Here is an 11,917-nt window from a genome sequence, read left to right as displayed (position 1 = left end):
CGGGGCGGTGCGGGGTGGCCGATGTCGCGCTCCCGGCCCAGATCTGGGCCCGGCAGGCCCCATCTGGGTCCTAGCGGGCCGGCCCCCGGCGTGGCCTCGTTGTCTGCGGCGCGGTGAGGAGGAGGAGCGGCTCGGATATGGGGTGTCGGCGCCGATGGCGTGCCGGCAGCAGCGCGAAGGCGGGAGCTTTACGGGCCCACGAGGGCTCGGCCGGGCCTGTGGGCCCACGGGCCTGGTGTGCTCCTGCTATTGCGTCCAGACGACTACCGTCGCTGACGGTGGAGGTGGGGCCCTCCCGCGTGCTGATGGTGCTGATGCCCTAGTCCCGGCTCAGATTCTTCGCCGCGCTGTCCTCACTTCGCGGTGCCGTGGTGAGACGGCGTGGGGGCCTCATGACCGCGTTGGCGCATGGTGGTGGTTGGTTTGGTGGCTGGATCCGGAGCGCCCGAGGTGCGGGTTGGGGTCGGGGGAAACCCCTGTCGGCGTGGCCGACACCGGCGCGGTGGCGCCTGTGGGTGCCACCTGACCTTCCGGGAGGGCGTCGGGGGCTACCCTTCCTCTCGCCTCGTCGTGTACCGGGGGAAACCCTTGGCAGCAGCGTCGTCATCGTCGCAATCCTTCTTGGAGGTGTTGATAGGTGCCGACGCTTCGGAGACTTGGAGCCTAGTGGAAGATCCCGGTGGGCGCAGCGATCGCCAGGCTTCTTCGTTTTTGTTGATCCACCGTTGTCGGCATTTCTTTCTTTTGCTTTTTCTCTGTCGTTTCTTTTGGGCGTGACTGTGCTGCTTCCGCCCCCGCACCTATCTCTGTATGGTTCGGTTGGTTGCTTTGTATACAAAGCGGGGGGAAACCCTTTTTCGGTAATTATAGGTTATCTAGTGTACATTAGCAAACAGAACATTTTTGCGCTATCCTAGAAATAGTTTAATATTACCTAAATATGAATTTTAAATTTCACAAAAAACATACATATGCATGATGATATAACATGAATACCTGAAAATTTTCATGCAAAAATACGAGAAAGTTTGTCCTGTACAAAAAAAGATAAGTGGTTGCTATTACACAGTTCAAACAACAAGTCAAACATTTTGTCTTTTTCGTGCAGGGTGCATTTGGTCTATATTTCTGTATGGTATTTCATAGGCGCTTGTGTTATAACATGATCCACATGTACTACCTCCGTCCCAAAATACTTGTCAAAGAGATGGATAAAACTGGATGTATCTATAACTAAAATACGTCTAGATTCATCCATTTCCCCGACAAGTATTTCCGGACGGAGGGAGTATAAGCCCTTTTAGAGATTTCAATACGGACTACATACGGATGTATATAGACATATTTTAGAGTGTAGATTCACTCATTTTTCTCCGTATGCAAAAACTGAGGGAGTATGATTTTCTTTAGATGCATAATTAGGTAAACCCAAACTCTAGCAACCACCCTTGTATCTGCAGCATCCCTCAAAAAGAAAACACCTTTTTATTTCACAACGTTTTTACCTTATCAATTGAATAACTAGCTGACAGAAGATGTTTAATATGTAGACAAAATTCAAATAAGAAATGCCATAAGAGAGGGAACATACATGTTGAGTTTGGTTCCCTGAAACCTGCAGATCCTCAATTTTTCTCTTGTTTGGCGTCACAACACGATCATTGGTATCTTGGGATTCGAGATAGTGGTGAACTTCTTTGAGAGAACGAAATTCGTAGCTATTTGTAGGATCAATGTAGAACTGTATATATCAAATGATTAGATTAACCATAACTACAAAAAAGAGGGTTAAGTAGACAATAAACAGAATGATGTCAAAGTCAAATATAAATTGGTCATACCATCTTGTGGAAAAACGCCTAAAAGCTATTCTAAGAAATAACTCAAGTAGGAGTAGTTACAATCGATTATTTGATTTCTAGGTCGAACATAATTACTTACAGCTCATTAAGGATTCATTTCGTTAAAAAGCCATGTACTCCCTCCGTAAAGAAATATAAGAGCGTTTAGATCACTAAAGTAGTGATCTAAACGCTCTTATATTTCTTTACAGAGGGAGTATCTTCTTGTACTATATAAGGTTCAAAGACAGGCAAGAGGTTAGCTTCTTTCAACTTTCATGTTTCATATCATGACAAGAACAAGGTTCAATGAATTTTTGTGTTGAAGTCGTAGAAATATTCAAGATTCACCGCATTGCTCATGCATACAGTTGTTGGCAAACAACAATGCAATATACAACCTAGATCACCAGCATATTTAGTTGAACTAAGTTGACCAGAGGATTGCTAATGAAAAGGGAAGTTTTTTTATAGCGTGAAAAGGGAAAGGTTAGTAGTAGTCTAAGCTCCACTAAAGAAAACTGCACACAGATCCAACTGCAGGTGAGAATTTGTTTCCTATCAAATCATCACCAAAACTTCTTTTTTTAGGATCTTTGTACCTTTTCTGTTGGAACCAAGACTGTGCAACAGGCATCAGAGTGATAAACACAGCAAATTAAATTATTTGAGTTAATTCCACTTTCACCCCCCCCCCTCCTCCAGTTACGACTTTGTGACAATTTTACCCTATTTAAACAATCTTACCACAATTACTCCTTAGTTATCATCTTGTGATGTTTTTTTTACCCCATTTTATTTTCTTCCCTCAAATTGACAAGGTGGACCCATGTGTCATGATGAAGTGGAAGCTGACTAGTCCAAAACTCAGGCCGTATTTGCGATATGGCGAAGGAGCAGCACGGTGCAGCTAGCCGAAACCTATTCGCGAAAGTTGACAATATTCCATGGAGCTTAACTGAATTGGAGGGATTTCAACATAATTTGGTATGCCCCTAGCGAGTATGTGTCCTAGTTGTCTATGCAGTAAGCTATCATGTCATCCTAACAAGTTTGAAGTTTCCATAGCATGTCCTAGGGATCTAACTCGTCCGTTTGATACAATAATAAAAGAAATGGGGTAAAAGTTGTCGCAATGTCACAACTAAGGGGGTAAAATGTGGCAGGATTTAACAGGGCTCACAGGATCACAACTGAAAAAAAATAATATGGAATTTACTCCAAATATTTCCACAATTTAACCAAAGGAAACACACTGCACCTTGTCCCTCCTGGCCCTAGTTCCATGCCGAGCCTTTCTAGGCCTGTACTCTTTCAACCAACCATCAGGCAACCCCTCTCCGGCAGGCTCGCGTTTGGTCTCAACCTAGGCAGGTAGGCAACCAGTGTGAATTAAGCAACTTGCCAAATGTTATTGAACTATAGAAAGAGATTGAAGTATCCATACCATGATCCCGTTTGGGAAGTGCAAGCCAGTAAGCCACAGGATCCTGTCTGCCTAAAACATCCTGAATCATGCAAGGAAATGGTAAGCATCTAAATGAAGCACATAAACACATGGAGCTTACTGTGAAATAATCATGCAGTCAAGCATTCATGTACTTTGCTGAAATAACAATACCCTGCCGGTCTGAAGCCATATGCAAGGAAAGCTGCTGATGGGACAAGGCTTTTATGGGGGCACTACAGAAAAGGTGTTTGCGCAACATGAACTGAACCTGTTCAAATCCACTCCTGAATCCTGATACCTCAGTTGAGCTACTAATAGAACTTGCTAACCCCAGCTCCTTGACAAAAGGGTGTAGCCGCAGCACAAACTCAAGAGTGTAGCAGCTAAAAAGGTAGGAGCAGTATCCTTGTTTTAACCAGGAGTACTTGTCGAATTTCGTAAGATGCCGAGTATGGTGATCTGTGGATTGCGCCCCATGTCCCAGGTCCAATTGCTGCTACTACTTTTGTTGATTAAAATCTCTCTTAGTTTCGCAAAAAAAAAAAAGCAGAATAAAATCCATTTTTGACCACACATGCGCCGGAGATAGCTCAGGCCTCAAGCTCCTCAAACCCACCTAGGAACTCTTGTTTGGGAAACTAGCAGCTCAAGGTTGCAGCGCAAAGCTCTGACCACGAGAAAACTAGGCAGGGAGGGATGGGGGGAGCAAAGAGCTGAGCAATACTAGCACTACTAGTTATTATTTTATTTTACTTTGCACTGGAAAGGATGGCGTTTATGTGGATTCTTTAACGAGAGAAGCAAACGATTTACTGATCATAATCACACACAATAACGCCGAGGATATTGCGGGGTCTTGGAATCCAGATCCGAAACCTCGCACAAATTACTACTAGTATTACCAAGCCAAGCAGCAAGCACCGAAAATCTTGGCGTGTTCGCATGCTACCTTGAACAAGAGCATGAGCATGCGCATGCTCTTGGCACACAATCGTGGTCGAAACGCTAGCCTCCCTCCCCGTAGAACACGGAAATCCATTGGGGAAAGCAAACTACTACTACTATCGAACAAACTCGGCAAGAAAGAAAAAGGAGTGGTTGCGCTCGGCAAGAGACGAGGAGGCTGAGCAGAGCAGGAGCACTGACCTTATTACGGCGCGGTGGCCATGGATGGAGTCCGCGCACGCAGAGGCCAGGTGGTTGGGGGAGAGGAGGAGGAGGAGACCCGGGAGGGAGGGAGGGAGAATGACAGGGAGGAAGAGACGCACGCGAGGAAGGCCAGGAGCACGACGCACTGGGAGTAGTAGGAGTCGGAGGAGGACAGCAAAGGCTTCCCCTTTCTTTCTCTCTTTGTTTTACCGGCCCGATCTGACAGACAGATGCCGCGCGCGGGCGGCTTCCCCTCCCCGTCTCGTGATTCCGTGAAGCGGTGAAGGCGACACTCGCTGCCTCGCTCGCTCCTCGCTCATGCGTGGACTGTGACAGTGTCGTCCAACTGTCCCTCCCTCCCTCTCTCGGGCTGCTCGGTGTGGGTAATGATGATGGCGTCCATTCCTCGCGGCGCGCCACTGGACAAGCGAAGGCCGGGAAGGGAAGCCAAGTCGTCGTCTGAACTGTGGCGGCTGATGGAACGGAGGTGATGGAGGTGGAGCCATTTCTTCCTTTCTTTGCTCGCTTTGCCCATGCCTGCCTCTGCTCACTCACTGTCTTTCACTGACTGGCTGGGCGGTTTTACTGCTTGCGTAAATGAGGCAACAGCTCTCCTTGCCTCGATGCAGAAGGTGTCTATCGTTCCTGCTTCTTTTTAATTGTGATGACGCATGTGCCTTTTGTCTGAATAAACGTCAGAGTAATCTCTGCTTGTTGTAGCTCACTTTCTTTCTTTCTTTCTTTCTTTCTTTCTTTTTAATGCTGCATGTGCATGGCATTGGCATGGCTTCAGCGTTGGCATTTACTAAGAATCAGTACACCGCTTGGCTTTAAAGAATCAAGGTCTATGGCGTCTGCCTAGCTGACCGACTAGCCTAGCCCCAGCGAGTTTTGTCCTAGCCCTACCCTGCGCGTGAGGAGGGAGGTAGACTTTGATCCCCTCCCTCTCAATTATTGGGCTCTCTCATCTGAATCCTCACATTACCAAGATGAGATGACACCTGCATTCTCATCCATGGACACGGATAAAAAAGGATCATCATCACAAGAATCCCTGAATCTGGCCGGACGAATGAGATGCTCTTCCTTGACTCGGAGCCTGAGCCACCGAAAGGATCCAAGAGATAAGATGGGTAGCAGCAGGAACGAATCCAATTCCCTACCCTCACCAGTAAAATGTAATCTAAGCTAGCTGCATCGATCACATTCAGATACAGTGATACGGTTGATGGGAAACCACATTAGCAGGTGCGTATTTAACCTTTATCAATTACCACTAGCGAACCAGACCAGGACCACGTACTACTACTTGTACCCCTTTCCCTGTGCGTCGAGTGCCTCGAGAAACGTGGACTGGACCGCTAGGCCGGTTGGTGCTGCAGCGGATTCAACTCTCAAGGGGAAGGCAGGGCAGGAAGAAAAAAAGATCCGATTCAGAAAACTTCATGCAGCGTCTCCCTCCCAAATCCCAATCTCCTCGTCCGTCTCGGTGAATGAATAGGCAGAACACGGCGCCGTACCTCTCGCTGCAGCCGAGTCGACGGTGACCTCCTCCCTCCGGCTGCACGCACGCCTCCTCCGCGGCCGGCGTCGTCCCGGGCTACGCGCTTATGCCGGCGACGAAAACGGCGCCGTCGACGGGCAACATCAATGGCAGGAGCGATTAGGAATAATAGTACCAAGGAATGGATGCCAACTGTTCTCTTCTGGTGAGTGATCGATCTGATCTCACCACTACAAGGGGGAGATGAGAAGAGGGCGTCGCTCGTGAGTGGCGCGTCTCCGTTTCCCTCGCCTCTCCGAACGCCAGATCTGTTGACTGTTTCGGATCACTGCCTTTTTTTTCGAGATAAGGATTATATACCGCCTGTCTCTGCTGCTACCTCGCCCATGAGGCCCGATAGCCCATACAAGGTCTGTCGGCTGCCTGTTTCCGGCCTTTATGTACTGCGTGTCTACTGTCTGGCCCATGCGGCCCAATGACGCGTGTGTCTTTTCGGGGAGCAACTAGTTAACTTGGAGCGCTTCCGGAGCACTCCGCGCGTGACAAGTGTCGCACGTGGAGCGCTCCCGCGAGGGAAAACCAGTTGACGCGGTTGGTTCCCGGTTTTCCCTTTCCGGTTTGTGGTTTCGTGCGTTTTACAGTTTGACCCTCGAACTACCAGAATTTTCCGTTTTTCCTTTCCGCGCGAAAACACAAAGAAAATACCAGTTCGCGCGGTTGGTTCCCTGTTTCCCTTTCTCGTTTCCTTTTTTGTTCCCATTATATTTCCGGGTAATGAAGATTTATGGGGTAGTTACGGGCGGGGACTACCAACACTATCAAATGTGACCTTTCAAGTAAAGAAAAAAGCAACTTTTTAATGTAAAAAGGCAGTCTTCAGAATCGTTCAATCGTGTGACTTCTTTATAGGCACAGCTGAACACTAGGAGAGGCACGGGTGTATAACTTTACTAAATTGAAGAAAAGCGCCTCCGGCTCGCCTTCGGCTCGTTTAATTTTCATAAACATCTTAAGGGGGGGGGCATAGGTCGAAGTGTGTGTTGGTCGTGCGGTGTGCTGGTTCGTGCAGCGCGTTGTACCTCGTGGTGTGACACGGCGCCTCCGGCGCGAGGGAACCTGCTTGTTCAATTTTTATATAGCAGGTCGTGCAAAAGGCAAGCTGCTTTGTTTCGAAAGGCACGGGTTTGAAGCATGTGCAGTCACGTCTGCTTAAGAGCTAGGCTTTTATTGAGGATATATAGGTTTGTGCGTGCATTCACATGTGTGCATACTACGAAGGCATTGGTATGTTGCCTCCGGAGGCACGGGTTTGAAGCATGTGAAGTCACGTGAAGTCATTGGTATGTTGCCTCCAGAGGCACGGGTTTGAAGCATGTGAAGTCACGTGTGCGTAGGAGCTAGCCACGGTTGAGGCGTTCTTGGTATTTGTGTGTGTGGATATTGCCCGGATGCATGGTGACCCAGGTTTTGGTGGCACAAGGCCATGTCACCTTTGGAGGCACGAGAGGTTGGTCTCCAGAGTCACGCGTAAGGGTATGTGTGTGTGGATATTGCCCGGAGGCATGGTGACCCAGGCTTTGGTGGCACAAGGCCATGTCGCCTCTGGAGGCACGGGAGAGTGGTCTCCAGAGTCACGCATAAGGGTTCGTTCTGGGAGTCACTGCTGTCGTACTATTAAAAAGAGAAATTGTTGTTTATAGTTTACTGGCACTCTCTGATGATGTAAGAGGCACTGTTGTCGAAATGGTTCTCTTTTCAATATGAACACGCAATTTCTAACTACATCACATAGAAATGTGAGTTATTGATAAACTGTTTTCTCACGTCTAGATAGAATTAGCCTCGCGGGCTAAATCAAAAGTTTTAGTCTTCATTTTTGCTGAAGATCTTGCTAATCTCGTCACCCATTTCATTAGCTTTGACCTGATTCATGTCGCTACTTAAGAGAATGTACATTGCCTCTGCCCTCCAGTCTTCGACCTCATCATGTGAAATTTTGCCGAGAAGAGAAGTATATTATTAGAGTTTGTGCATATAAGTTGTTTATAAGTAAATATATATAAACTTACTGTCAAATCTTCCAGGTCTTCGACAAACTTTTCACCATTGTAGATGAATGCAAGCTTTAAAACAGCAAATGTTGATTCTCCCTTTTCTACCAATGGAACATCTTGCACGGTATGAATCTGCCATCTTGTTTTGTTTGGATTCATTGTTTGTTCAAGTATGGTGTTGAAGACTTCTTTAAACCTAGGTACCTGGGAATATTGCATTTTGTAAGTAATTGCTTTAATATTGCAACTAGTAAAACTGAAAAAATTGTTATGTATAAATGCTTATGATTGCCGACTTATGAACATGATATTTATGAAACTGTCTTTCTCTTTCTTTTTTAGCATCTTCATTTTCCTGAAGAACTCGAGGTGCTTCTTTTAGATCCAATTTATCCATGTCTATCTTTTCTTTCTCAAATTCCTCTGGAGTCGTTTCTCGAGGATCAATAATGTGAACTTTGTGTTTGTATTTGTCCAGCACATATAGTACATAGCGGTCATGCTTCTCCATTGAAATGAATATCTGCGTACAAAATACTTGTTGCTTAGATGACAGTTTAATATAAAGTAATTTAATAGAACACATATTTTGTGATTTTGTCATGGAGGAAAGGGTTGTTACCATGTTTGCTGTTGAGAGCTTTTTGCGTTGATTTTCCTTGAGATACATGGGAACCAGCTGATTCTTTGTTTTTCGTAATTCATTTTTAAATTTTGTAATACTAGTTTTGTGTTTCTTTAAATCCAATATATGCTGCAAACAATATTTATGATGAAAAAAACTGTTAGAAAAAAGAGCTGTGTAACAATATAAAAAGAGTAGGTTTTGCAATATAGACAAGATTTTGCTTTTTAAAAGTTTACTTCTGCAAAGTTTGGGCCTAATATTACTCTGTCACTCTGTTTTGAATCTTGTCTGCTTTCCCAGATTTCTGCTATGTCATCGAGGACCCTCTTTTCCATATGATGTGGTATGTTCGTCTGTGCTGGTCTTGGACCAAATACTGCCTTCAGTTGGGCTCCAGTAAGTTGCGTGCTTTCACTGTCCCTGTGGATGCGCCTAAATATAGTTTTGCCGCGACAAGGAGATAGAATAATTTTGGAGGTCACGGTCAGTGAGAAACAGATTTTTACATTATTTTTGGCCTCTGTCCAACTATTTTGAGGTGCAATAGAAAACAACTCACTTTTTGTATTCCTCCTGCCAGCTGTCGCTCATGACTAGATGAAAGAGGTCGGACGCTTCCTTTGTGTGTTGGAAGCAATGAGAATGTTTTGGGTATGGACTGGTGCTTTGTCTTTTTTTCCTTTTTGTTTCATCTGTTTCTGTCAGCCGAAGCAGATATGTAATATGTAAGCTTTCGTGATACGAAAGACATTGGTGAACCGTGGGATGGGTAGGTTATTACAAAAAAAAGATAAGTGGAAATGATTTTCTTACCTTTGTTGGTGGAAAAGAACTTTGAAGTTTCTGGTTTGAATTCTTTGATTCTTCCAGGTAGATCCTCGCACTTTACTTGGTTTGTTTCACCAAATATGGCCGTAAAAAGGAACTCTGGTTTCCACTCGGCATCTACGTTGCTTTGCTGCATGGAGGTCATTGGATATTTTTTATTTTTCTTTCATGAGATAATTGAAGTATTCAAGTAGTGTTGCTTGTAAAAATTAAAATTGTTGCTCTCGTACTATTCACTTACATCAAAATCCTCATCATCTTTTATGAGATCAATGCCATTCCAGTATTTTGCAAATTGAACCATGAAGTGTCCGCATTGGCCCTGCTGTTTTGGCACGCAAACTCTGTCAGGTGTTTCTGCTATCCTCGACCAGTTCGGTTTGCTGTTGGCTCGTAGCTCCGCTTCGCCGTAATGCTTCTTCATGAGTGCGTGCATCCTTTTAATCTGTGATTACGGTTTGGTGTTATTGTTGGGTTTTGGCATTAAACAAGGGAATGCAGGAATTGGAAAACCAATTAGAAAACAAGGTTGAATTGACGTACCGGTTCTGGGTGATCCTTATGGTGTGTTTTCCATGTAGTTTTTCCGTCTCCGTGTCTGTAATTCAGTGAGTCAAGTATGTCGATGGAGCTCGTGTACTTGTTGAGCACGTACAGTGTGTAGTGTTTAGCTGTGTTGTGAGGTATCATAATCTGCGGTGTTTGGAGATAGAGTGAGTTAAAGTTCATTTTTGTCAGGAGAATTAAATGACATGTAAATGTGCAATCTGTAGGAAAAGTGAATTATGTTTGTATATTTCTATTAACTTACCAGCTTTTTCTTTAAAAGTTCCTTCCCTGTTAGAAGGGGTGCAAACTGTTTCAATGCTTCGTCCTCATTGAATTCTGCTAATCCTCCTTTTTCTCCAAGTTTAATACCGAGGACGATCTGTGACCAAAAAGTTTTCTACTTTTTAGCTCAATCTTTGTAATCACTGAAATGATGCAAGTGTTTTGTCAAATTGGACTCCATACGTTTGCAAATTCTGCGGGAAGTATGGCTTTATCGGTTGTGTTGTATTGTTGCTGCACTGTCCATTCTTCGAACAATGCGTTTGTGATGGAGCCCTCCATCTGTCCATCATCTCCTTTTTGTAGATGTCCCATTATTTGTTTTCCTGTAATCCAATCGGGTCGCTTCGAGCTAATATATACGTTTAGACTGCAAGCAGAAAAAGTTTATACATTAGTTAGGTTGGTTAAAAAAGGGGCAACATTTCTTTGATTTTTTGTTGTGACAAGAGAAAGTACTTACTCTCCGCATTCGTCCTGTCCTTCTTTGCTGAATAGGTATTCATGAAGTGCTCTGGCTTTGTTCATAAATTTGAAATCTCCTGGGACAAAAGTAGGAATCATGATTTTTCCATGGAGCCTTCTTGAAGGCTTTACCGGTCTCTTCTTGACCGAGATTTTCTTGTCTGAGCTGTTCTCAGATGATTGAGGCATTGAATGTTCTCCTGATTCTTGCTGCAAGATTGTCAGATACGGCTTGGCATCTTTGTCGAATTCATAGCTTTCATGGTCATTCAGCCATGTTTTGATTACATCGAATTCAACGCCCATCTTTAGATGCTCGTTGTATTCATCTAGTTGGAGCGGGTTAAGGCTTGAAAGAAATTCATGAACTTCTTCTTGTTTTTCCATTGTTTTGGGTTTTAGGAAGTCTAGAGAGATGGTGCTGGAGGTGCCTTGCTGATTGCTTGCCGAGCCTGTTTCTTTTTGAAGAAGAACATGCTGTTTCTTCTGCCCAGAAACCTGTTTATGTGTATTTGGTACGTCATTGCTTCTGACATCCTCTTTTAAATCAGTGCCTGTTAGTTGCTCTGTGCTCAGGATATTGCTGTTGATATGTTGCTCGTCCGTTTCCTCTTCAGCATGGTGTGGTATCTTGTCGTCTGGTGGTGGTTGATCTGGTTCTATTGGTGGATCCTTTTCTTCGTGGTCTGTGCAAGATTCTTGGGTGACGGCGTGGCTGCTGACATCCATAACCTCTTTGTGTTTACTGGATACATCAATAACTTCATGCTCTTTTCTGGTTGTCGCATGCATTTTATGTTCTTTTGGCTCGGGATTTGGTAGAAACTCTTCTAGTACGTAACATTCTGTCTGTTGCATTTCTTTGTCTCCCATATCGACTTCATACTTCAACATATCTGCTAGAATCAAAAATAATAATTAAAAAAATATTACTTCTAGTGTGAAAAATTGTAAGGTTTAGTTTCTGAAAAGACTAACCTGTTGTACACTTGATTAATGGCAGTTTGGTATTCCCTCTGTGTTGACTGATTAGTTGATATAGAATTTTTTTCCTCAACTCTGGTACTTGTTCTGGCTCTAAGGTTGCTGCTGTTCCATCATTGGAGTAGTGCTTAAGGTTCATGTACATATAGAATGCGCAGTCCATTCTGCATGTAGAGGAATGGT

At 44.6% G+C, this 11,917-nt stretch overlaps 1 protein-coding gene across 2 annotated transcripts in view; it reads right to left on the bottom strand.

The window, feature by feature from the left end:
- Window positions 1–6,244, bottom strand: part of LOC123054303 (uncharacterized) — a 9,133-nt gene extending 2,889 nt beyond the window's left edge. Inside the window, exons 1-4 of one of the 2 annotated variants that reach the window (XM_044478038.1) lie at window positions 5,961–6,244; window positions 3,289–3,349; window positions 3,103–3,207; window positions 1,592–1,741 (exon numbers count right to left, since the gene is read on the bottom strand). In XM_044478038.1, the coding sequence (XP_044333973.1) occupies window positions 1,592–1,741; window positions 3,103–3,207; window positions 3,289–3,291 (258 nt within the window). In that variant the 5' untranslated portion in view covers window positions 3,292–3,349; window positions 5,961–6,244. Of the gene's footprint in view, window positions 1–1,591; window positions 1,742–3,102; window positions 3,208–3,288; window positions 3,350–4,437; window positions 4,786–5,960 lie in introns of those variants that run through there. The other variant, XM_044478037.1, reaches the window with a different exon arrangement.
- Window positions 6,245–11,917: the final 5,673 nt, after the last annotated feature.

The sequence above is a fragment of the Triticum aestivum genome, chromosome 2D, assembly GCF_018294505.1.
Source record: "Triticum aestivum cultivar Chinese Spring chromosome 2D, IWGSC CS RefSeq v2.1, whole genome shotgun sequence".
Lineage (NCBI taxonomy): Eukaryota > Viridiplantae > Streptophyta > Magnoliopsida > Poales > Poaceae > Triticum > Triticum aestivum.
This window is presented reverse-complemented; position numbering and strand designations above follow the sequence as displayed.